Raw genomic sequence first — 23735 nt, forward strand, 5'->3', positions numbered from 1 at the left:
AAATGTGTGCTAGTAGTACTAGCAGTAAACCAAACAGGGCCTGGGACTAGGGGAGGGAGCGGGGCCTACGCGCCCAGCCAGCGAGAGGGAGAGGGAGAGCCTGCGCCGGATGCCTACCCCATCCTCCGCGCTGCCTCCTATCGCTTCCCCGCACCGGCCGCCACCTATCGCTTCCTCCCCGCCCCGCCCCGCCCCGCCCCATCCAGACTCAGAATACTGTTGTGACTTCGCTTCATGAAGTCAGAGAAGTTGGATCGCCTCCTATTGGCTTCCGCTTCCGCCCCCTCTCGGACCCCATCGTCCTCCTCCTCCTGCGCCCCGCGCTCCCTCCTCCTCCCGCCACCGCGCCGTCCCGGCCCGCCCGGTCTCCGCGCCGTCGCAGCGCGCGCCGCGCCCCGCCGCGGGAGCAGGGGGTGGTGCCGCGCGGGACTGAGGGGAGCGGGGCTGGGGACGCCCCCGCTGGCCGCGGCGGGGATGGAGGCCGGGGAGATGGAGGACGTGCGGGCGGCCGCGGCCGCCGAGCAGGTCATCAGCAGCAGGGGCGGCTCCGTGCTCGGGAAGAAGACCATCGTCAAGAGCGACCACTTCCCGGGGTGCCAGAACAAGCGGCTCTCCCCGCAAATCGACGGCGCGCCCAATTACCGCCAGGTTGGTCGGTTCGTTGGCTCAATCGGGGTGTTCCGCTGCTCTCTCTTCTCGTCCCGGTCTCGTGCCTTGTCGTCTCGTCTCCACCCCGTCATCAATCTCGCGTCCTCCACCTCTCTGGGAGGATGGAGTGGTGGTGGGGCTCAGTTAGCAGCCAGTCCTCTGTTGCGCGCCGCGGGTGGGTTCTCCAATCTCCAGCGTCGCCGGCATTCCCCGCGATCGCTTACAGAAGGGATTGTTTGCCTTGTTTCCCTCTCGCGCGCGTGTTTCCCTGCTGACTTCAGTGCGCGTGCGTTAACTGCTTCGTTTTCAGGCGTGCTCTTTTTCAGTCATAATAATCTGTCTGAGTTTCCAAGTATTCATTCTGATTCGTGTAAAATGCTTGCCTGGTTTTGTTACTCACTTTCGTTCCAGACCACCTTTGCTAATTTTAAGTTCCCTTGAAGATTCAGTTGCTTAAAACCACACTACTTGGCTAGACATTGCAGCGTTTCATGATGTCAAATTTTGGGGAAAAAATAACTGGGGTGTTAACACTATATGGAAACACACATTGTTAGTTTTTTAAAAGTGCCTGAATTATTTAGGTCACAAGAAAATTGCACATTCTGTGCGGACATATGTAGGCACTAAAAAGTTCATCTTCAATTTGGCAAACTACATGCTGACTTAAAAAAAATCGACTGGTGGGGGAACACTGGTGGCTTGAATCATTAGCTTTAGAGTAGTTCCTTATCCATTTGTATTGCTCTAGTTTTGTTTTCCATGTGACCATTCAAATTCAGTGGTCTATCTGGTCTTGGTTGCATGTAATAGCTTAATCGCTTTGGACCATGACTTGGTTAAAGGAGCTCGCCATCGCGAGTTCCTTTGAACCCGCTGTAATCTCCTTTCCTCCTCTTAATGAAATACGTGCTTAGGCACGGTCGCAAAAAAATCTGATCTTGGTTCCCTGTCATTCTTAAAATATGTTTGTATCAATCATTTCTTGATGGTTAACAGAGTAGTTCTTTCATCAGCTGCTATCATCACTTTGTTTTTCAGGCTGGGTCATTACGTGTTCATGGTGTTGCGATGCCAACAATGGAAGGGATTGCTAATGTGCTAAATCATATTGGAGCAAAAAAGAAAGGAAAGCAAACCCGAATTCTATGGCATAGTCTTCGGGAGGAACCGGTAAGAGCACTAATTTGTAGACTAGAGTACACCAAACTTATGGGTTCAAAACCTTTCAAGATATATAGAATATCAAGTTGCCACCCTCACTAGTAAGTAGAAAAGCGAGTGCATGTGTTATTTAAGAAAAAATTGAGAAACCTCCCTCCCTCCCTCTCTTTTGAAACATGCAATTTTTATTTCAAGTGAATTTGACATATAACTTTTTCCCTCTTAGTGAGCAGTTCTGCATCTCCCTGGAACGGGGTATATGTTCTGTCTCTGTCTCTCATGGCATGGCATCTAGTAACTTGTGTTTTCTTTGCTAATACTATACAGGTTATCTACATCAATGGTCGGCCCTTTGTTTTGCGGGATGTTGAAAAGCCCTTCTCAAATCTGGAGTACACGGTTAGCTTACATCTCCGACTTACTTAATGATGTCACTTTTGCATTTGTACCGACTTTGTTAGAATCCTCAAAGGTCATAAAGCACAAGCCATTGGTCCTGTTAAACTTACAAAAGGGGGATTATGCTGCTAACACCCTGAGACAAAAATCAAACATATTGTTTTATTTAGAAAAAATATAATGCATCAGCACAGTTGCCAATCTTGAGTGAGTTTCCTGGAGATCTATTAATTGAGTGCTTATTGCTTAACTTATATATACGGCATACTTGTTTTTTCTTAAATTAATTGTCTTTACTTTTGCAATTGTTGTTAATTCTTGGAAACATATTGACTATGGTATTTAACCTAGAAATATATGCTTTCATTTTCTTTCCTTAACAATTAGTGATCCTGAATCTGTGTTAATATAGGGAATTAACCGAGACAGAGTGGAGCAAATGGAGTTTCGCCTTAAGGAAGATATTCTTCAGGAAGCTTCAAGGTACATCACTTGTGAACATATAAATCAAACTACTTTTTATGTCCATGTGACTATTAAGAGGTGTCTGGTACTGGAATGTTTGATGTCAGATATGGGAATAAGATACTAGTCACTGATGAGCTGCCAAATGGTCAGATGGTGGACCAGTGGGAATCAGTGGTGTCTGATACAGTGAAGACTCCACTTGAGGTAATGTCATATTTATGGTTTCATTATTTCCTGATGTTTAGTCCTATTCAGAGAAAAACTATTCCTCTGTAGGTCTATGAGGAGCTGCAACATCAAGGGTACCTTGTCGACTACGAACGTGTTCCAATTACTGATGAGAAAGCACCGAAGGAGGGAGATTTTGACAACTTGGTTAGTTCTATATGTTGCTGTTGAACTTGCTAATCGCTCCTGATAGTATTGTCTCACTCCATTGCTAGAAAAATTAGAACATTACAGGTCTACCTTGTCTGGATCTGGATACATTGAAATATTTGTGCAAGTCATGCTGTTTCTGTGTATTTAACTTTTCTTTTAAGTTGGAAAAGCTCTGGGCTGTTTTGCCATGCTTCACAGGAAGCGTATCTGGCAGGTTCCAAATATCTGCAGACTCTGAGCTATGGCAATTATGAAATATTCAGAAATTGTATAATATCAAAGTTATCCTGCTGTAGCAAGTTAATTGTTACATAACGTCGAGTTTCATTGTATTTAACAGGTACGTCGAATCTCTCAAGTTGATTTAGAAACAGAAATTGTGTTTAACTGCCAAATGGGGAGGGGACGGACGACTACTGGAATGGTCATAGCTACATTGGTTTATCTAAACCGAATAGGAGCTTCAGGTGAGAAAAAAAGTTTACTATGGATGCATTCATGGTTCCTTCTGTTATCTGTGTAGAACTAATTGAGAAACAGTAGTATGCCCGCAGACAGTTGTATTGGGAACTGTTGTGTGGTCGTTTAGTATTACAAACTGATGGCAACTGATTCTACGTAAGGCACACTGAATCTTAATATATGCTTGTTGCATTTTCTGCTCATAATCATGTATGTACTTGGATTTTATAGATGTGGGGATTTTCTCTGTGCTGCAGGTATCCCGAGGACAGGCTCGATTGGGAAGGTCTTCTATGCTGGAAATGATGTAGATGACTATATGCCTAGCTCAGAAGAAGCAATCCTCAGAGGAGAATATGCTGTCATTAGGAGCTTAGTCCGAGTTCTTGAAGTAATAACCTTTTTTCTTTTGTTTCCTTAATCTCTCATTTTCTGAGTCTCGTCACTTTATGATTTGGTATTTTGCAGGGCGGTGTTGAAGGAAAAAGGCAAGTTGACAAAGTTATTGACAAATGTGACTCTATGCAGGTATACCATTTCATGTTCTGAATGCTAGCAGTTTAATCGGAGCAATTTATCAGTTATTTCCTGCTTATGCCTTATTTCTTTGTGAACAGAACCTAAGAGAAGCTATTGCTACCTACCGCAATAGCATTCTTCGGCAGTCTGATGAGATGAAACGGGAGGCATCACTTTCCTTCTTTGTGGAGTACTTGGAACGTTATTACTTCCTTATATGCTTTGCTGTCTATGTGCATTCAGTGAGCTCTGCTCACCAAACAAAATTTTCAGTAGAAGTTAGTTTTTCTGATTGGATGAGAGCGAGGCCTGAACTGTACAGCATTCTTCGAAGGTGAGATTTGGCAACTTTACTGTAGAAATGTCAGAAGTATACAGCTTGTAAGAATGTATGTAGCCTAAACTATGTTTCCTTTTCTGAGATTAGTTCTTGAAAATTAACACTTTTTTGTTTTGTGATGCTTTACTTGTTGAGTGATAGTTTATTTTGCTCTCGCATTGCCCATTCATCCTCTTAGACCTTCCAGTGTTTCAACCAAGTTGTCATGTCTTGAAACCTCCCTAGTCTGAGTAGTCTCAACAAGATGCTATATTGATCTTTGTTCAGATTTTACTTTTGAATTCTTGATGGCAGTCAGAACTGTTGCAAGGCGTATACCATCGCGTCGGAAGTTATATAGTTCACACATGAGTGTGATGATCATTAACGCAACATAGGAGCCTAATAACAGCTCCGTGGCTTTGTGGCTCAAGAATTATTTAAGGTCATAGCCAAAATCTGAATAATTACTGCATTTATCAAAAATCTTTATTTGGATTTGTGGCTTCAGAGCCAAGAATTATTTTGCTTGTGGACTGTTTTGGAAAGGTAGTAGAATTATTAGATCTAATCAAGACTACCTTATATGAACCTGCATATCAAGCCAATAATGTGAACTGGACATATAATTTGAATGCAAGAAATTCCTAGTCAATCTTTTACAGTTAAGGCAATGTAAAGTCTTCGTGTACTATTTTTTTTAAAAACAAACTTGACCTGCGGGGGGTTATGACGGCTTCCGGGCATTGACTAAGAAGACCTTTTCACACAGGCCAAGAAAACCTCCGAACCCCTGCCCCACCCTTACATAGGGGTGCCGTTGCTCGTACCATAACATGTGTGAGAGCGAGCCGGGGCGGGGTGTACTAAAATATATTAGGTCCGTTTTCTATATATATGCTTGCCATTTTCGAACGCCATTTTCTAAGCCACACAATATGCTCTAGACATTCATTGTTGAAGAGCTACTCTGCATCTAAGTGCCAGTGTTTACAGGGATATTGTTTAAATATAGGTAATGTTGTGGATATTAAGAGAGCAGACGTACAACACCTGTAGATATGATCCATTGCTCACTTGCACATGACATCTTCATAGCTTCCTAATAGTAATTTAGCAGTATCACTATTCACTTCCATTCATCTGTCTGCCTTCTCTCTTTCTGTCTTTCAGCATATTTTAACTCTATATAGGTTTCATCATTTTTTTTCTCCCATTTGATCAAGGATGTTCTGCGGATATGCCTAGCAAGAATATGTTGAGAGTATACCAAGAATGCATACACAGCAGAAATAATGTCTCTGAAATTTGTCATATAAATGTCCAAGAGGAATCAATGTGTTCCAGTTTTTGGCCTTGCGCCAAGGGATGAGTGTATGCTAGTAGTAGAATCAAGCGGAAATGGAAGTGCTACTTAACAATTTCAAGGGCAGGATCCCAGTTTCCACTATCGCAGTATGAACGACTAGATGTGCCAGGAGTGTTATCTGGACACCCCTGTCGGATTTCATTTTGTTTGATTTTTTGCCGAATCGGGCACCCCACACCCTAGTCAAACTCCGACACATGCACCTGTGCCCGGTAACATTGCGCACAGCTGCTTATGGCAGTTTGCGTGATGTATTTGTGCAGTAAAGTACAAATCCTTAAGGATTGCTTACGTAATTTGCTGGCATATTGATCTCTAGATATTGTCCACTATTTGAAGTCCATTGATTCCATTGCTTTCTGTTTAAAGCATTGTAAAGGATGCATTGTGATGACAGTCAACAGTGCCAGATATAAAATTTTCTTTCTAATATTGCAACTGGTTGTATTCTCTATTCTTAATACATGATTGTTCGACATAAAAAAGAAAGCTTTCAAGCATGCCATAATTATATATATAAAAAACTGTTTGTAATACTATCACCTATTATATTCTCTACTTCCAGCCTCTTGTTCCATGCTCATTCCACATAACAAGGAAGCTCATTTCTCCCATTTGAATGTATTCAGGCTACTGAGGAGACATCCAATGGGTGCTCTTGGTTATTCAAGTTCAAAACCCCCTCTTACAAAAATTGTTGAGTCTGCTGATGGGTGTCCTCAAGATATGGATGTTGCTGCCATGAGGAATGGTGAAGTTCTCGGGCGTCAAACTGTTTTAAAAAGTGATCACTGCCCAGGTTGCCACAACCTTAATTTGCCTGAAAGAGTGGATGGTGCACCAAATTTTCGGGAAATCTCTGGATTTCCAGTCTATGGTGTTGCAAATCCTACAGTTGATGGTATTCGAGCTGTTATCCAGCGTATCAGTACAAGCAAAGGAGGGCGGCCAATACTGTGGCATAATATGAGAGAAGAACCAGTTATCTACATAAATAGAAAACCATTTGTGCTACGTGAAGTGGAAAGACCTTGCAAGAATATGCTGGAGTACACGGTAAGCACCATCTTCAGTTTCCTCGATGGATTTTGTGAAAAAGTGTTGGTTGCTTGTAACTTTTTGTGGTAATAATAACAAGATTTTCAATAGTCTATATTGGATATGCATTTTTTATGTTTTTCTCTTGTTGTCACAGGATGCATCAATTTGAAATTCCGAGGTTGATGTGATAATCTGTACCCACAACTCTGCTACTTATCCTCATTCCCTTCTTAGGTGTTCAACTACTAATCATAAAACTGTCCAAAGGACTTGTCCATATGGGTTGTATGGATTGAATGTGGCTTATTTGCTCATACTGTTAGAATTTATGGAGTTATCAATTATTATATCTAAACATGCTGAGTGTATATTGTGTATATTTTGATGTGGTATGTCATTTGCTCTGGAAAATGGTTCAGTTCTCTAACTGATACATGATGTCAGGGGATTGATCGTGAAAGGGTGGAACGCATGGAAGCTCGGCTAAAGGAGGACATTTTACGGGAGGCGGAACGGTATGGTGGAGCAATAATGGTTATCCATGAAACTGACAATGGTGAGATCTTCGACACATGGGAAAATGTGGACAATGAAGCTGTTCTGACTCCATTGGAGGTATTCAAACACTTGGAGTCTGAAGGCCTTCACATAAAATATGCACGAGTGCCCATTACTGATGGTAAAGCTCCAAAAAGTTCAGACTTTGACACAATAGCCTTCAATGTTGCTTCTGCTAGCAAGGACACTGCTTTTGTATTCAATTGCCAGGTACAGCTGCTCATTTCTTTACTGTTATAGCATACTACATTAAGCAAAGGATTGAGTCTTGACTTATGAGAGTTTTAAAAAACCTGAATGTTGACTTTTGTGGTGTTTATATAGATGGGCAGGGGCAGAACAACTACTGGAACTGTGATTGCTTGCCTGCTGAAACTCCGAATTGATCATGGCAGGCCTATTAGAATTCCATCATGTCAAAATAACCATGAAGATGCCAATGATGCTGTTTACTCAACTGGAGAAGATACAGCAGACTACAATGGGAACTTGAATTCAGAACCTTGGAAAAGTCGCACTTTGACAAAGCTATCTCCTGGATTTGGAATTAAAGACATCCTCCTTCTGCGAAAAATTACAAGATTATTTGATAATGGAATTGAGTGTAGGCAGACTTTGGATACTGTTATTGATAGATGTTCAGCTTTGCAGAATATTCGCCAAGCTGTTCTGAAGTATACAAAAGTAATTAATCAACAACATGTGGAACCTAGAGTTAGGAGGGTTGCACTAAATCGCGGTGCTGAATATTTGGAGAGATACCTCAAGTTAATTGCATTTTCGGCATACCTTGGTAGCGAAGCATTTGATGGTTTCTGTGGGCAAGGAGAAGCGAAGATCTCATTTAAAGGATGGCTGCAACAGAGGCCAGAGATCCAAACCATGAAATGGAGCATAAGACTGCGACCTGGCCGTTTTTTCACTGTACCGGTAAATATATTCCTCGTTCCTTACAAAAACTTCATTTTGGGCACCTTTCCAAAAGTGACTACAAAGAAATATTTGCTATTTGCAGCATGAGCAGAAAGCAACATATCGACCTCCACAAGGTGATGTAACAATGGAAACCGTTGTCAAAGCTCGTAATGGTTCTGTTCTGGAAAAGGGATCAATACTCAAAATGTACTTCTTTCCTGGACAGAAAAGGTCAAGCAGCGTGAATTTCCAGGGCGCACCACATGTTTTTAAGGTATTGCTGTGTTACCTAAAAATTGACGCATTCAATCTTTGATAATTGATTGTGTAAGTTTTTTAAGTAAATCATTCATATCCTAGTTCTGTTGTTTAAAATTTAGATTAGGTGATGTTTTGGCATGAAACTACTGCTGAGGGACTAATATTTCTAATCACTTCAAACCATATGTAATAATATTGCAACGAAGGAATGATATTTATCCTCAAAAGATATTGACTTCTCAATCTTTTTAAGCTTTTATTATGGCAACTAACCTGTAGTAATATGTCTGCTGGCTTCATAATTGAATTTCGAATTGGGAGCCTTGAATCTTTATGTTAGGTTACACACTGAAATATCATGTTGGTTGTTTCACTTAGATGTAGTGGATGTAGATAGTTTTGTAAGTTCTTTTGATGGAGTGCCAGCTTAGCTTCTGCATTGGATATTTTTCATTCTGTTGTTCTGTTATGACCCATAGGCAGTAGTCATAGTAAAAAGAGTTTTGGGGGGGGGGGGGGGGGGGGGGGGGTTCTATGTCACATTCAATGTGCAAATAATAAAAGTTTTCTGTTCATTAAAATTGCACATTTGCACTACAGCTGTAGCCACTATGTGTTTTCCATCAAGGGATCCAGGTTAGCCTGGACATGTTTTTTTACCTCTGCTTGCAAGTTCTTGAGAGCATAAACTGATGGCTATTACAATCAAATTAGCCCTATCTACTTGCAACAATTGCTAATTTTAAAACTTACTTTAGAAATGAAGGGATAATTTGGAACAAATAGTTACAAATTTTAGAACATCTGTTTCAGGTGGATGGATACCCTGTTTATAGCATGGCAACACCAACTATTGATGGAGCAAGCGATGTTCTGTCATATCTAGGTTCTAAAGACACAACCGGAAGAAGCAGTGCCCAGAAGGTGATCGTCACTGATCTCAGGGAGGAAGTGGTTGTTTACATCAAGGGAACGCCATTTGTTTTGAGAGAACTGGATCAGCCTGTTGATACTCTGAAGCATGTTGGCATTAGTGGTCCAATGGTGAGAGACATTTTTGCAATAATTAAAGGAGTTCTTTTTTGTGGCAATCCTTAAATTATCTTCTGTGTAGGTAGAGAGCATAGAGACAAGGCTAAAGGAGGATATACTTGCTGAAGTCAAACAACTAGGTGGCCGGTTACTTCTCCATCAAGAAGAATTTAATGCAGACACGAATCAGTGTAATGTGGTAGGTTATTGGGAACACATAGATCCAGAGGACGTGATGACACCAGCTGAAGTGTATGGCACATTGAGAAACAAGGGCTATTGTATCGACTATAAAAGAATACCTCTCACCAGGGAAAGAGAAGCATTAGCTGCTGATGTAGATGCTATACAATCATTAATTGATGAGTATGTACACTGATTTTCAAATTTCTATAACTTGTCGAGTTAAGTTCCTCAGTTACAGGATACAATACTTACTGTTGTTTTTCTACAGATCTGCTAGGTACTATCTCTTTATTTCACACACTGGATATGGTGGTGTTGCTTATGCAATGGCCATTACCTGCCTGGGACTGGGTGCGGATGCAAAGTTTGTCATGGAAGAAACAGCAGAAACACACTTTGTATCAACATCACTTACAAAGAATGTGTCCATCAAAACATCCACTGACATAGCACTTAGGCAGGGTGACTACCGTGACATATTAAACCTTACTAGAGTGTTGGTACATGGGCCCAAGAGCAAAGAAGAGGTTGACACAGTTATTGACAGGTATGTGGTGTAACTTGTTTCTGCTTCTTGAGCTATGGATTTTGTATTGACGATTTAAATGCAGTTGTGGACTAACTGAAAGCTAGATGAGTTGCCTCACTGATGTGATCCAGCATATCAGTGTTTGTCAATTTTTCTGATGATCAGTTTCACCCATGAAGGTGTTCTGGTGCTGGTCATTTGCGGGAGGATATTCTGCAATATAGGAAAGCACTGCAAGACTGTTCGCATGACGATGACGATGACGATGATGAGGAACACTCTTATCTCACTGATATGGTTACAAAAGCTAGGTATGTTTAACTAAAGAGTTATCTTGTTTTAATGCATAACCTCCTCTATTTGTCAGCAATTACTATGCATTCTATTTGTTCATCTTTGATAGATAGTTCCCAAGATAAATTTCCCATGTCAGTATCTTGTTAATCAGTACTGCATTTTTTAATCAGTGTTTAGCTGCCTGATCCTAAATGCCCGAATATTTGCTTTGCTATGTCAATTTGCTTTTCACCTGGTATTGATTCATATTGTACTATGTTGCAGGCGTTACTTCTTTCTGATCACCTTCAGGTCCTACCTCTACTGTGCAACACCGCGTGAAGCAACATTTACATCATGGATGAAGGCTAGGCCTGAGCTTGGCCACCTTTGCGATAATTTAAAGCTGGATAAATAGATAATCTTCAGGGTCGTGGTTGTGTAGTTAATTCTGGCTCTTCCTTAGGCAAACTCACCTCGAGATTTGGAAAGGGAAGGAGACAATAGCTTAGAGTGGAAGGTGTGGTTATGGGATTTCGGGAGAAAGAAAGTGCAGCTTAGGCTGAGCGTTGTACTGTACTTGTTGGTGTTAATTGACACCAGGAAGCATGTATATATTGTCAAGCTTATGTAGGTGAACATGTTAGGAATTTTCGGTTTGGTATTTTTCTTCCTTTTTTTTCCTTTTTACCGTTTTATTTAGTTCATCCTCATGTATGTATCTGATATGCGTTCCGAGAGCTTTGATTTATGAGCTATTGTCTGGGCATCGACATGGACACTGCCCTTTTTAGAAATTATATTGAGTTGATTGGCCAATTTTGAAAATTCAATGAAAGTGCTCCTTTTTCTAAGTTGCATGTGCAATCCAAATTTAATGGGATTGAAAAGAATTAGAGATTAAATCCTTAAGAGTCAAAATCCCCTCGATTTTCTTCAATCCAATTTCCAAGGCATGGTTTGAGGTCCGGCATAGCTCACAAGGCGACGGACTCCCGTGTACGGGTAGGGTAGGGGTTCGGGGGTTTTCTTGGCATGATGTGAGAAGGTCATTCTACCTCTCAAACAATGCCGTGGGGGCGGTCTTACCCCCCGCAGGTTAAGTTTTTTTTTCTTCAATCCAATCATGTTGCAAAGAAAATTAACTGACGGTCTAGAAAAAATTATATACGATATCTAGTGCAATTTATCTGTTCATCCTCTTTATATATAAATTTCGGATCATTTGAATCCCAGTAGTGGCGAAAATTGATCCATTTTACACCCCACACCAAAAATTAAATCTGGATGTCATGTTTTACATTTAAAATTTTCTGCTTATTATCGTAAGTTGAAAATATATGGCACTAGCTTAACCATATACAGCATGAAAATTTCTTTAATCGTTTTTTATAATATAGCTTATCATGGCATAACATTTGAACTTTTTCAGAGAGAGAGAGAAATTTTGGTTGATAGGAAATTGGGAACAAATGAGGGTGAAGTGAACAAAGTCTTTAATGTAGTAAAATGGACCCTTTTTGTTCAAAAAAAATATATATAATGGACCCTTTCGTAAAATGAAAGAAAGAATCGGATCTCCCGGTAGTTTTTCATCTCAAGATTCGTGTCGCGAGCGTATTAGGCATATATATAACTAGTAGGGTGCACGTGCGGCATCGCACGTGTCTAAAGAACAATGTTGTAAAAAATAACCACACTAAATTTTAGTTGCAACAAACATTTTTGAGAAACTATATATCTGGTGAAAACAAACAACAGGGTCTTAATTGTGGTGAAAACAGACAAAATATTTGAAACATAAAAAAGTACATAATTATAAAAATAGGTAAATAGTATGTATAAGATAGTGTATAGTGGTATAAATTTTTTTTTTCTTGTATATTTGGTATGGATGCTTGTGGTTGATTGACTTAGTTGGACTAAAAGCAGTACCTGAGCCTAAGAACAAGGGCAAAATTGAGGACTCTACTAAAGAGATATTCTTTGGTGAAAGACTTTGAAACCTCATCCTTTCCATAACCCTTGTGTAGAGTCATCAGTTGTACGTTCATGTGCATTGCGAATAAAGTACACTTCCACGGCTTATGATCAATTTTTCTATGCCGTTGCACCGCACGGGCATATTTGCTAGTAATTATAAAAATAGGCAAATGGTATGTATAATATAGTACGAAGCATGTATTATACAGATAATTATACAACATGATATAATGTTAACTGTCTTGACGGTTCAAACACACAACAATAATAAAGTTAGACCGACAGAAAATTTTTATGAACTCATCATCAACTACCTACAAAATCAACCTCTTAATGGTCAATGTATTGTAACGCATCATTTATGCACCTAGATTAATTATTAGCAAAACGTGCATCACTAAGGTTGTGCACAAGAGCTTGGGTTCCTCATCGCGCTAGGGAGGCGGAGACAGAGGCGCTCATCACGCTCTCGCTGGGGTTCCCCACCGATGAGCTGCTCCTCATTAACACGAACCCCGCCGTCCTCGCCGGCACCGCCGCAGCCTCCCACCAGATCAGCGGCGTCCGCTCCAGCCACCTCTCTTCCCCCTACCCCCCCCCCCCCCCCCTTGATGGCCTTGTCCTCTTCACCCGGCCTCTGTTGCCGCCTTAGCGCCGCCCCGGCCGTGTCGCCTCAGCGCCGCGTTGACCGTGTCGCCTCAACTCTCCAGATTATGAAGGCTAAAAATGATATAAAGTTTAGTTGTTTAAGTGATAGCTCTGGTTTGAAACAAATTACATGCGACACCTTTTACTTCTCAATGCCCAGTGTTGCATACTTGAAGAGGTTTAACAGAATTAAGGAGTAGCCTAAACTGAGAATTAGATCTACTCAGCAGGAAGATTGAAAGACTGTATCACCTAATTTCCACAATATCAGCTTCTATAGAGTTTCTAGATTCCCACATTGAGAAGCATGTTATGAAAAACTGTGCAGCTCAAGAACTTTGACAATTCGACCAGTTATTTCGAACTTGAGTAGGATAGAACAAAAAAGAATAAATCAAATTACCAGAACTACGATGATCCCAACTTAACAAACTATGACGATGTTACTAACAAATGAAGCAAATTAAAAAGACACGAAGCTACAATGAGTTATAATGAGTTGGCGGCTGACTGCTTCCCAGCAGTTGCTCCCTCCCCATCCAATGAAAATGCATCCAGGATGTAATCAATAATTAATAATGAGGAGGTGCCTGTAAATACCTGCAAGTCTGTACAATACCTGCTGCAGTGCTGGTAGTTGTTCTAACAGATCTTGTGAATCCAACTATCTAGTTCTACTATGTTCTTGGTGGAAAAAAGAATTAGTTCAAGAATTAATTAGAGGGCTCGAACTCATACTAAAAGAATCAATAGATAGAGGGCTCAAACTGATTCTGAAACTAAACACATGTGATCCTCGAAATTAATCATTTGCAGGTTTATAGTACCATAGTGAGATGCAATGTCCTGAACCTTTTCAGGACCTTGACCTGCTCAGCTATGACATCATACACTTCAGAGCTATGAAGCATTCCAGTCTTTCCTCCAAAAACAAACCATATGTGCAAAACCCAAGAAGTATAATCCAAGCTGCAAAGTACTCACTATATGAAACCCAGGAAATTAGGAGGTAATAAGCATGATTAGGGCAATTTTCTACTATAAGTCTAGGATCACTACAAGTGTTTTGGGTGCGACCTACCTACACGTCTGAAAATAGATGTAAAATACCACACAAGAAATTGTTTTTGGGAAATTATTTCTCATAACTGAAATATATATCTCTGCATTACAAAATATGTATTATCAAACTGAATAGTGGAGTCCAATAGCTTGCTTGAGCTACATGGTAGACGCACGTGCGACACGCACGTAATTAAAAAAATGTAATTAGCTTTTAATTCGAAAAAGCATTAAACTATATATTAATTAAATTAATATTCAAATTAAATCCTAAAGTGTGCAACATGATAGATGTCTGCTATCTTGTAACTTAGGTCGATATGGACCTATTGCAACAAGAATAGAACTAAACCATAATGTAGCAGCTGCAAAGCAACACCAGAAGAAAAGTGAGAATAAGTATCATCCTGAATTGGTATTTCGCAGTGAACAAATAAACACTTCTTTTTTAAAAAATCTTGTCAGGATCCTACGTGTTATCACAAAACTGTTAATTTTATAAAAAAATTGCAGAACTATTGTGGCATAAAGAAGCAAGAATAAGAAAAGAAACCTAATAGAATATTCTAGAGTATGATGATGTTCCAAGCAACATCTCAAACTCTTTGGTGAGCCGGTGGCCATATCTAACTAAATTGATTATTCTACGCAAAGCATGTAGGCCCACTCTGAACTTGACTACCAAAAATAGAATATGTGTGCAGCCATGATCTTAATGAACTACTTGCTATTCTCTGAACAATAGAGCATCAGATCATTTCCGAAATGAACAAATTAGTCACATTATTTTGAAGCTTCAAATATAATGTCAATAAATGGTGATTTTGTTGACTGCCCACCATGCATGAACTAATTAAAGATGTACTTGATAAGAGGTGACGCTAATTCGCCCGCACAAGGGTATTTGCAGAGCAGCCTTTTATCGCCATTGAGGTGCCTTTGATCCTGTTGAGGTTGTCTCGGCATTCTCTGACACACGGCTTAAACCACATCAACCAATATTTACATATGCTAACATCCATCTTGCAAAATTCTGTGTTAAACTGTAATACAAAGGGAAGGAGAATTAGTATAATGGAAGATTGCAGAACCTCAGCATGCAAACCAGTGATCTTTCATCCTAACCTGAATGGATAGCATGCAATGCTCCTTTAACCTGACATGCTATAAATATTTTAGCATAGGTGGAACAAATACACCAATCATGTTTACACACAACCTAGGACACAGTTCTGCAGTTAGAAAATTTCAAGACCATAGAAAAGGGGGAATGTGGCAAACAGGCAAAGTGCCTATACACTATATCACACTGCAGGAACACATTTTACTATTTCCTGTTATGTTGGCTTTTCATTTGTGCCAGTGACAAACACAATCTGATTATTGAAGAAGCTTACATCTATTCTTGAACAAAAACCAAAAGAAATAAGTAAAAATTCAAAAATGAAAAGAAGGATTCCAAAAGTTGGAGACAGAAAAGAGGCGATGGAATTCAACCTAATCAATGACACTGCTTATTTTGCATGCCAAAGGGATAATGATACCACATAAGCATACATGTATTGCTAAAAATAAAATTGAAGCCTTATAGGTTCAAGAACAGAAGTACATCTCATCCTGTTTATATCAGTGATACCTGGTCGAGATTGTCTGCATGTTAAAAATGCACTGTATCTCAAACAACATACTGAGCTTCTGGGAACTCCAAGTAGAAGGCAAACATATGCACATGCATCACCAAAATAAATGAGTGGCAACATGGACCTATGATATATATAATGAACCATTAATTAAAATGGACATGAGAGAATGATGTGGGACTTGACACGAGGAAATCATCAAATATAAACTAATACGCAAAGAATATAGAATTTGAGAAATGATATTGAAACAACATTTCTCGCATACACTCATACCTAGCCATGATATTGTCCAAAGGAGCACTCCTCCCAGAAAAGATATCTAGCATCTGTTCTAACATTCTTTTAAGCATTTCAAAATAGGGTGAATTAGGGCCACTTATAACACCACATTACTGATGAATAGAAGGCAACCAACAAGAAAACAACTATTCCCTTGTGCATGAGAAAGCTTCAATCTCTATCGATTTGACATTTTAGAAAATTTAAAAAGTCAGTGATCCATCCATTTCTGCAAGTATAGTATTTCAAAATAAAGTTACAGAAATTGGTCAGCATCTAAACATATCTTTGATATAATCTGTTAGCTTGAAACATTATTGTTTGTAACTGATGAATACATGTGCATCATAACATATTTATCATCATAAATTCTTATCTATAATATAGATGGACAATTGATTAAAGTATAAACCTATTTCTTTTTACCTAAATGGCAGAATGGCCAAGAACCATAATATCCAATTAATCCCACAATAAGGTTGTCAATTAATTCGGCCAAAGAAAATAATAAATTGATTAAACACAAGATTGATCAAAGTTCAGTACCATACGGTCTGGTAAGCCAGGATACAGTTGATCCAAGAACTGTAGGATAAAAACCTGCCTAAAGTCCTCTCAAACCCTGCAAGAAGCCAGTTAAATCATAAATAACTTATAGTGCTAATTCAGAAGCTATGCACAAACTAATATCTTAGGACCACAGATCTTACAACAAAACATTAATAGACCCTGCAAGAAGCCAGTTAATTAAGGATATAGCCACCTTAATTAACAAACCACAAAAGGGCAAAAGAGTTATGTAAACATGTGCAGAACTAATTTATTAATTTATCAAAAAGATATTGAATAAAGAAAAGTTTATGCATCCAGCGCATTTAAAACTGATTCTCCAAAAACCAGTGCATAGAGATTTTTATCGGTGCCAAGTTCCTGCAATACCACAAATATTGTGTAATTGTTTCTTTCAAGATAGCAGTAGATATGAGCAATGTGAATCATCTGTTTCAATATAGAAGTAGATATGAGCAATGTGTAATCATCTGTTTCAATATAGAAGTAAAGCATGCAAGCATTCTTTTTTAGTATAGATTAAGAAGCAGTGGCAAAAATCAGGGAACTTTTCTTCCATACATTTAACTATTATGCATCCGTAGAAGATAGTACCTGAACCAAGCATGCTGTCATTGCAAACGCGTATCTGCAAAACCGGTATCAGGATTTATCACCTACGTAGCAGAGTAGCAGAGTTCGTAGAAGGAGAATAAACAAAGTGAGGAGAAGGGCGAGAGCCGGATGACCTTACCTCTCCCTACCTTCTAGTTGCCACCGGATCTGGAAGATAGAAGGGGAAGATCTGAAACCTGGGCAGCACCACATGGTTCATCGCTCGGAGTCCTGGTGTTTGTGACGGCGGAGAGGTGGCCATGGGCAGGGATGACGCGGGGGGGGGGGGGGGGGGAGGGGACGTCGGAGTGGCGACAGCGGCGGCGAGCGAGACAGGAAAGCGAGGGCGGATCATGGGGACGCGGTGGAGTGGCAGTGACGACGCGCGCGAGGGGAACGTGGAGCGGCGGCGGCGGCGAGCGCGAGAGGGAGGTGAGAGCGCCGACGCAGGTGCAGGGGTTAGGATGCGGCGATGGTGGCGGAGATGGGGGCTGAGACGGATTCATCCATCGTGGCCGAGGCGAGGCTAGGGTTCTGGTGGAAGAGGCCGCGGCGCAGAGGGACGACGAGACCGGTGGTTCGGCGTTCGGGCGTGGCGACGCTCGGCGTCGACGCACCGCGCGGGCTCGGCGGCGGCCGGGCGGGGCCGCGGCGTGGAGGGATGACGAGGCCGGTGGATCGGCGTCCGGGCGTGGCGACGCGCGGCGTCGGCGGGGCCCCGAGCCGGCACCCCAAGGGTCGTGCGTCGCGGCTGGGCGGCACCCCGAGGGCTGCGCGTCGAGGCGGAGGGCGTCGGGGGTCGGGGGAGGCGGCGTCGCGGGGAGGAGGGGGCATCGGGGGGAGGCGGCGTCGCGAGGGAGGAAAGGGAGGATGAGGGCGATACTTAGCATTTTGGAAGGCAGACGTCATTGCGGGAGTAATTCACGCCCGATGGGCAATAGGATCGCGGGTACCCAAGGGTGGGTAGAGAATGTCGTGGTGAAAAAAAATGACGGAGGGGGGGCGCCCTCACGAATGAATGGGGTGGGCGGCGTTTTCGGCCTGCCAGCCTCCACTGTCAAACATTTGGTGCTTACATGTGGGCCTTAAAGTGGTGGTATGTGACGTGAGTATAGAGGTTAATCTTGGTGGGAAATATTTCAATTTTTATGGATTTTTTTAGTACATTATGGATCCTTATATAGATAGACAGATAGGATCCCTACCCTCTTTTGGACCGGACCCTGGGCCTTTTTTTTCGCTCTCCTCCAAATTCCTCTCCTCCCCTACCCCAGCCGCCCGGCGGAAACCCTAGCGAGCGAACCACCGGAGCAGCGGCGCTTGGGCGGCGGAAGCCATGGCAGACGACGATTACAACGAAATGGACATGGGGTTCGACCTCTTCCTCCCTCCTCCCCCTCTCTCGTGCTTATTTCGTCTCGTCACGCAAAGCTTAGCGGAGAATTGCTAGGGTTTGGTACGATAGGCATGGCCTCAGCAAATCCCCGCTTACCCTCGAACGAGAGAACATCTCTCATTGTTTACTGGTAGTATAGTATTTCCGGTCGATGTTGATTGATTTGGCGTTCCTTGTGAGAGTATGGGAGGGGATTTCTTTTTATTCAGGAGGGAGATGGGGTTTAGGGTAGGGGTAAAAACTGGGTTGTCTTGGAGTTGATTTCCTATCGGTTTTTGTCAGTAAAGGATACATTTTTTGTTCGCCAAGTTTGTTCATGAGTCACAGGCCTCTCCAATTGAGGGCGATACCTGGAGATTTAGTTCGTTATCTCATATCTGTTGGATGTTTTAGTTTTAAGGGCCTTACTGTTTGTAGACGCGTTGTCTTGCTCAAAGTGTGCCTAGACTGGGTTTTGTTGGTTCGTTGGAATTTAGTGGCCCAAACTTATCTGGTTGCTGTAGTCACTATGACTGCTGTGACATAGTTGTTTCACTGAATCTAGGAGCTTTACAGTTCTTTATTTTGTTATGCAGGTATGAGGATGAGCCCCCAGAACCTGAGATGGAGGTGCAGATCCATTGCTAGTTTCATTACTTTTATGCTTTACAGTAAGAGATTATATGAATATGACTGATGCAATCAATTCACTTTTGTTGAACAGGAAGGGGCTGAGGAAGAGCTTGAGAACAACAATGAGGATGCCCCTGATGACATGGTAGATGCAGAGGGTGAAGTGAAGGAACAGGAAAAGGCCAAGCGTGAGCGCAAAACGTCAAAGTATATGACGAAGTACGAGCGTGCACGCATCCTGGGTACACGGGCTTTGCAGATAAGGTTAATTTCTTCCTCAGATTATTGAATTTGCATAAGATATCTTTCAATTTAATACTGACCTTCTCTATTATCTTACAGCATGAATGCTCCCGTCATGGTTGAGCTTGAGGGAGAAACTGATCCTCTTGAGGTAAAATTAAATTGGGTTTTTCTAGACTTTAAATTGGGATTCAATAGCAATAGCATGTATTTTGAGAATGCTCCATAATGGGTTGGAACTTGTATTAGTTGCATCTTAAATTCAATCTGTACAAATGAAACTGATTGAATTTTTCATTTTACTTTTTTTTTTGCTAGAATATTGGGTAGCTTGCATTTCTCATTATGCTATTTGCTAGTTTGAGATATTATTATGCCACTTACAAGTAGTAGCATCTTTCCTGAAATCATGTAGCTAATGATTGACTTAGTTTTTTAAAAAAAAACACACACACACACAATGGTTAGGTCAGTTTGATGGTCTGATAGTCAAGCATACTTTTACTGTACAACAGATTTGCTGTATGCCTCATGAATATGTCTAACTTCTTCTATATGATCATTTATGTGGGACTCAAATATTGGTTCCAATGTATTTTGTGGAAGCTTTCATTGTCTCAGCATAGTATAAAGTTTGCATGTTGTGAACATTATATACAATAAGATAACTACGGTGCAAAATTTAGCCAGATTGACTTGAAGAACTTTTAGGTTTCTAGTTTAGAGAGAAAATGCAGAGTTGCAGACTTGGATGTTAGAACTAGAAGGGCTTAGGAACAGCGAATAGAGGGGACAGATTTCTTCTAGTTGACACTTCAAAAATTCACAATAAGTGCATGCTTATAGTGGATTTCTTTCCATAAACACTGTCTTCTTGATGTACAATCATGAATTTCCAATGATGACATGGCCAAATGGCATTGTCTAAGGTATAGTGAGCTGTACCTGTGCTATTTAATTCCTGGAGACAAGCCCTCCTCTGAAATTGGATGAAGAAACAAGTTTTTAGAGTTCTCTGTACTTGGGGACAAGTCAGAGAATCACACAAATAGCTCATACACCGCGGTATTCTTAAAGCATGTTTTTGTTGACCTCTGCCCTATGGGTTGAAAGGTCAAAGTCATTTGAACTAAAGGGGTTTTTTTGTAGCTTTAGCCTTTAGTTAATTATTACATTAAAGGCATTATAAAATTTAATGTAAAATGAAATTCCACCTTGTCAAATTTCAGTAATTTCTTTCAAATAATTTCAGATGCATTCTCGCATTTCTCATACAATATGTTGCCACCATATAAGTTTGTAATACCTGCTCTGACAATCCATATGTATTTGCACAATGTTAGATTGCGATGAAGGAGCTGAGAGCGCGCAAGATCCCTTTCACAATCAGGCGGTATTTACCTGATGGAAGGTGAGTTTTTATGGAAAAGCTCCAACCTTTTAACGCAATTTTGGCACAGCTTTACTACAGCTTCGTTCTCATTGACTTTGTGTTAAAACAGCTATGAGGATTGGGGAGTTGATGAGCTCATCGTGGAGGACTCCTGGAAACGCCAGGTTGGTGGGGACTGAAGCTACTGAGCTATTCGGCATGAAAGGCCTTTGTGGTGCAGCTGGACTTTCCTGTAGTTATAATGGTCTATGCTACTCCTACATAAGTGGATGATGTAGTTGATGAACTGGGACGTGATGATGCTATGTAACCTTAATGTCTGTGGTCGCCTTGCACTCTGGAACTGTTACCCACTAGCTTGGTTGCACTCCGTTTGTTTCAGTTTCAGACATGCGGTTGCATCACGCTCGTGTTTCACCTTCTGAAGTTGGACCTCGCTAATGTTTGTTTGCCTGGTCCATTGTCGGATATGGTCAAGTTGTTTCCGCAACTTGTTAAGTCACTCGTGAGAAATATCTTTGTAACCCTACCTGCTAATTGCGTATTCTAGTTGCCTTTGCCGTTTTTCTACGGAGAGACGCCACATCTGGGAAGCGCCTATGGCTGTTCTAGCGCCAAGCCGCAAACCCATGGTAATGCTTTGTTGATACTTTGAGATTGGTTTTCTAACAGAGTTTGCACAGATAGGTGGTAAACTTCCACAACCACAACTATACTACTTCAATCTTGGTCGCATGTCGTTCACCAAAACGGTGTTGCTGTGGTTAAATACATACAAACTCCTGTATGGCTGTATCACACTATCACAACACAAAAGCTTCAGAGACATTGTACGGATGAAGCCCCTTCATTCCTCAGGATCAGACTCCAAGGGGCACGAGCCGTCGTCGACGGTGGCCAGCGGGTCGAACAGGTTCGAGCTGGGGTCCATGCATCCGCTCACGATGTCCAGCTTGCACCGGTCTCCCTGCAATCCCCACGCCATATTGCCATGGCATGAATCAGAGTCAGTTTCAGTCTTGATGATGTTGTCACTGAACACATGAATGGCGAAGCCAGGAACAGAGAATTAGAGTAACGGCAGGGCAGACGAGACGAATGGTCACGCACCCCCTCTTCGTAGTAGCCTTCTATGGCGCAGCTGGTGATGGCGATGTTCTCGTCGGGGTAGATGGCCCGGTCGCAGGCGCCCTCCCTGTTGAGCTCGTCCGCCAGGCCCTGCACCGCCGCCATGAACACACTCACACCAGTCAGCACCAAACAAAATCCCCGGCCCTTCTCGATCCCCGTCGCTCGATTGATGCCCTCATAAGTGGTATCAAGTTGAAATGAAGCACTACAAGTCGTATCAAGTTCGTCACCTCGTTGAAGAAGCTCAGCGGCTTGTTCTGCCATGGCTTGGGGACCCTGAACTTGAGGGTGTAGGGCCCGTCCCACTCGGCCCCGTTGGTGAAGGAGAAGACCAGGCTCACGGCTGCAGCCAAACATACAGACAAAAGCAATCAGCAACGCTCGCTTCAGTGTCTGCTCGTGCGCCGCCGTGGGCAGGATAAGAGACGGTGTGATCGAGTTGGAAGGGAGAGAGGCCGGCGGCGCACGCACCGTGCTGGGGGACGCGGATCCTGATGGTGTAGATGGGCGGGTCGGCGCTGCCCCTGACCTGCAGCGTCATCTGCCTCGGCTCGCCGCCGCACATGATGGGCTGGTTGAAGCCGCCGTTGAACGCCACGCCGAACACGTCGTTCGGGGTCATCTTCTTCGCCGCCGGGTTGTAGAAGAGGGTCAGGCCCTCACCCTGCCGATCCACACGCAACCACCCCTCCAGCCCATCATCATCAGTGCCAACGAAACAAAGCAAGAACTAACCGATCGAAAAGGAAATCCGTCGCCGGCCGGTTCTCGAAGGCTCAGCGAAGAAAAAGATGGTCCATGGCCATGGAGGATGACTCACGGGGGAGGGAGGGAGGCCGTTGCTGGTCTTCCAGTACACCGGCGCCAGCCCGAGCTCGAACTCTGCCCACGTCGGCAGGGACACCCTGAGGGAAGCCATGTCCAGCATGCATCAGTCAGCAGCTGCAAGATGTCAATATGATGGCAAGGACTGAACGAGCTTGGCAAGGTCGTTGTTCTTACTCCTTCTGCTGCTGCTCAACGGCAGCCGGGGCCGCCGTGGCGGCGGCGGCGGTGCGAACGCTCGCGGAGGGCCTCCGGCAGGTGACCACGACCCCCGCGCGGCCCGGCTGCCGGCGGATAGCCGCGGCGCCGGTGCTGCTGAGGCGGGTGCAGGAGGAGAGCGTGGCCATCGATCGCCGTTCTTGCTAGCAACGACTCGCCAAACTGTGGCTGGACTGGACTGGCCGACGAGGTCGCAGCTCTTCCGTGCTCCGGCAGGTTCGGGCAGCGCTGGAGGCGTCACCGCAGCAGCAGGCCGCCGGCGTAAATAGGGGTGGTTCGATGGATGCGGGTGGACGTGTGTGGTGGGGAGGCGGGAGTGTCCGGAGTGGATGATGCCGCTGGCGACCAAGTACGAGAGCTCATCTGCTTGATCTTTTTTTAGCCGCGGGAACGGGACAAAAGCTTGGTGTGTCCGGAGCGGGCGCGCTTTGGCTTTCACCGGGAAAAAAAATCTCATCTCCAGCCCCGGTGGTCAAAACTCACGACTCCAAAATATCCTGGCTTCTTTTATCTTCGCCCTCGCTGAGTTTCCACTTGTTTCTCCCTGTTTTCTGCTAGCTTGGTGTTCTTCCGCTAGTGTTGTCTACTCTACTACATGTCTAGCTTTCTC

The 23735-nt window shown here is 42.7% G+C and overlaps 3 protein-coding genes across 3 annotated transcripts; 2 read left to right on the plus strand and 1 right to left on the minus strand.

The window, feature by feature from the left end:
* The first annotated feature begins 219 nt into the window (after positions 1 to 219).
* On the plus strand, positions 220 to 11300 carry LOC120692757 (paladin-like). Its single transcript, XM_039976138.1, has 19 exons — positions 220 to 648; positions 1690 to 1821; positions 2140 to 2211; positions 2624 to 2694; positions 2784 to 2883; positions 2956 to 3054; positions 3401 to 3527; positions 3780 to 3913; positions 3991 to 4050; positions 4140 to 4375; positions 6359 to 6785; positions 7215 to 7538; positions 7653 to 8258; positions 8344 to 8517; positions 9318 to 9548; positions 9619 to 9902; positions 9991 to 10269; positions 10431 to 10562; positions 10813 to 11300. Exons 1-19 carry the CDS (start codon positions 235 to 237, stop codon positions 10943 to 10945), a joined length of 4035 nt encoding a protein of 1344 aa, XP_039832072.1. The 5' UTR covers positions 220 to 234; the 3' UTR covers positions 10946 to 11300.
* Positions 11301 to 18498: 7198 nt separating this feature from the next.
* LOC120692395 (DNA-directed RNA polymerases II, IV and V subunit 6A-like) lies at positions 18499 to 21479 on the plus strand. The gene is made up of 6 exons (XM_039975671.1): positions 18499 to 18677; positions 19278 to 19311; positions 19406 to 19578; positions 19657 to 19708; positions 20901 to 20968; positions 21060 to 21479. The coding sequence occupies exons 1-6, from the start codon at positions 18643 to 18645 to the stop codon at positions 21127 to 21129; spliced, it is 432 nt and encodes a 143-aa protein (XP_039831605.1). The 5' UTR covers positions 18499 to 18642; the 3' UTR covers positions 21130 to 21479.
* Positions 21480 to 21572: 93 nt separating this feature from the next.
* LOC120692394 (protein POST-ILLUMINATION CHLOROPHYLL FLUORESCENCE INCREASE, chloroplastic-like) lies at positions 21573 to 23535 on the minus strand. Its single transcript, XM_039975670.1, has 6 exons — positions 23084 to 23535; positions 22902 to 22986; positions 22553 to 22745; positions 22312 to 22424; positions 22061 to 22168; positions 21573 to 21917 (listed from the first exon to the last, which is right to left on the minus strand). The coding sequence occupies exons 1-6, from the start codon at positions 23251 to 23253 to the stop codon at positions 21798 to 21800; spliced, it is 789 nt and encodes a 262-aa protein (XP_039831604.1). The 5' UTR covers positions 23254 to 23535; the 3' UTR covers positions 21573 to 21797.
* Positions 23536 to 23735: the final 200 nt, after the last annotated feature.

The sequence above is a fragment of the Panicum virgatum genome, chromosome 9N, assembly GCF_016808335.1.
Source record: "Panicum virgatum strain AP13 chromosome 9N, P.virgatum_v5, whole genome shotgun sequence".
Taxonomy (NCBI): Eukaryota; Viridiplantae; Streptophyta; class Magnoliopsida; order Poales; family Poaceae; genus Panicum; species Panicum virgatum.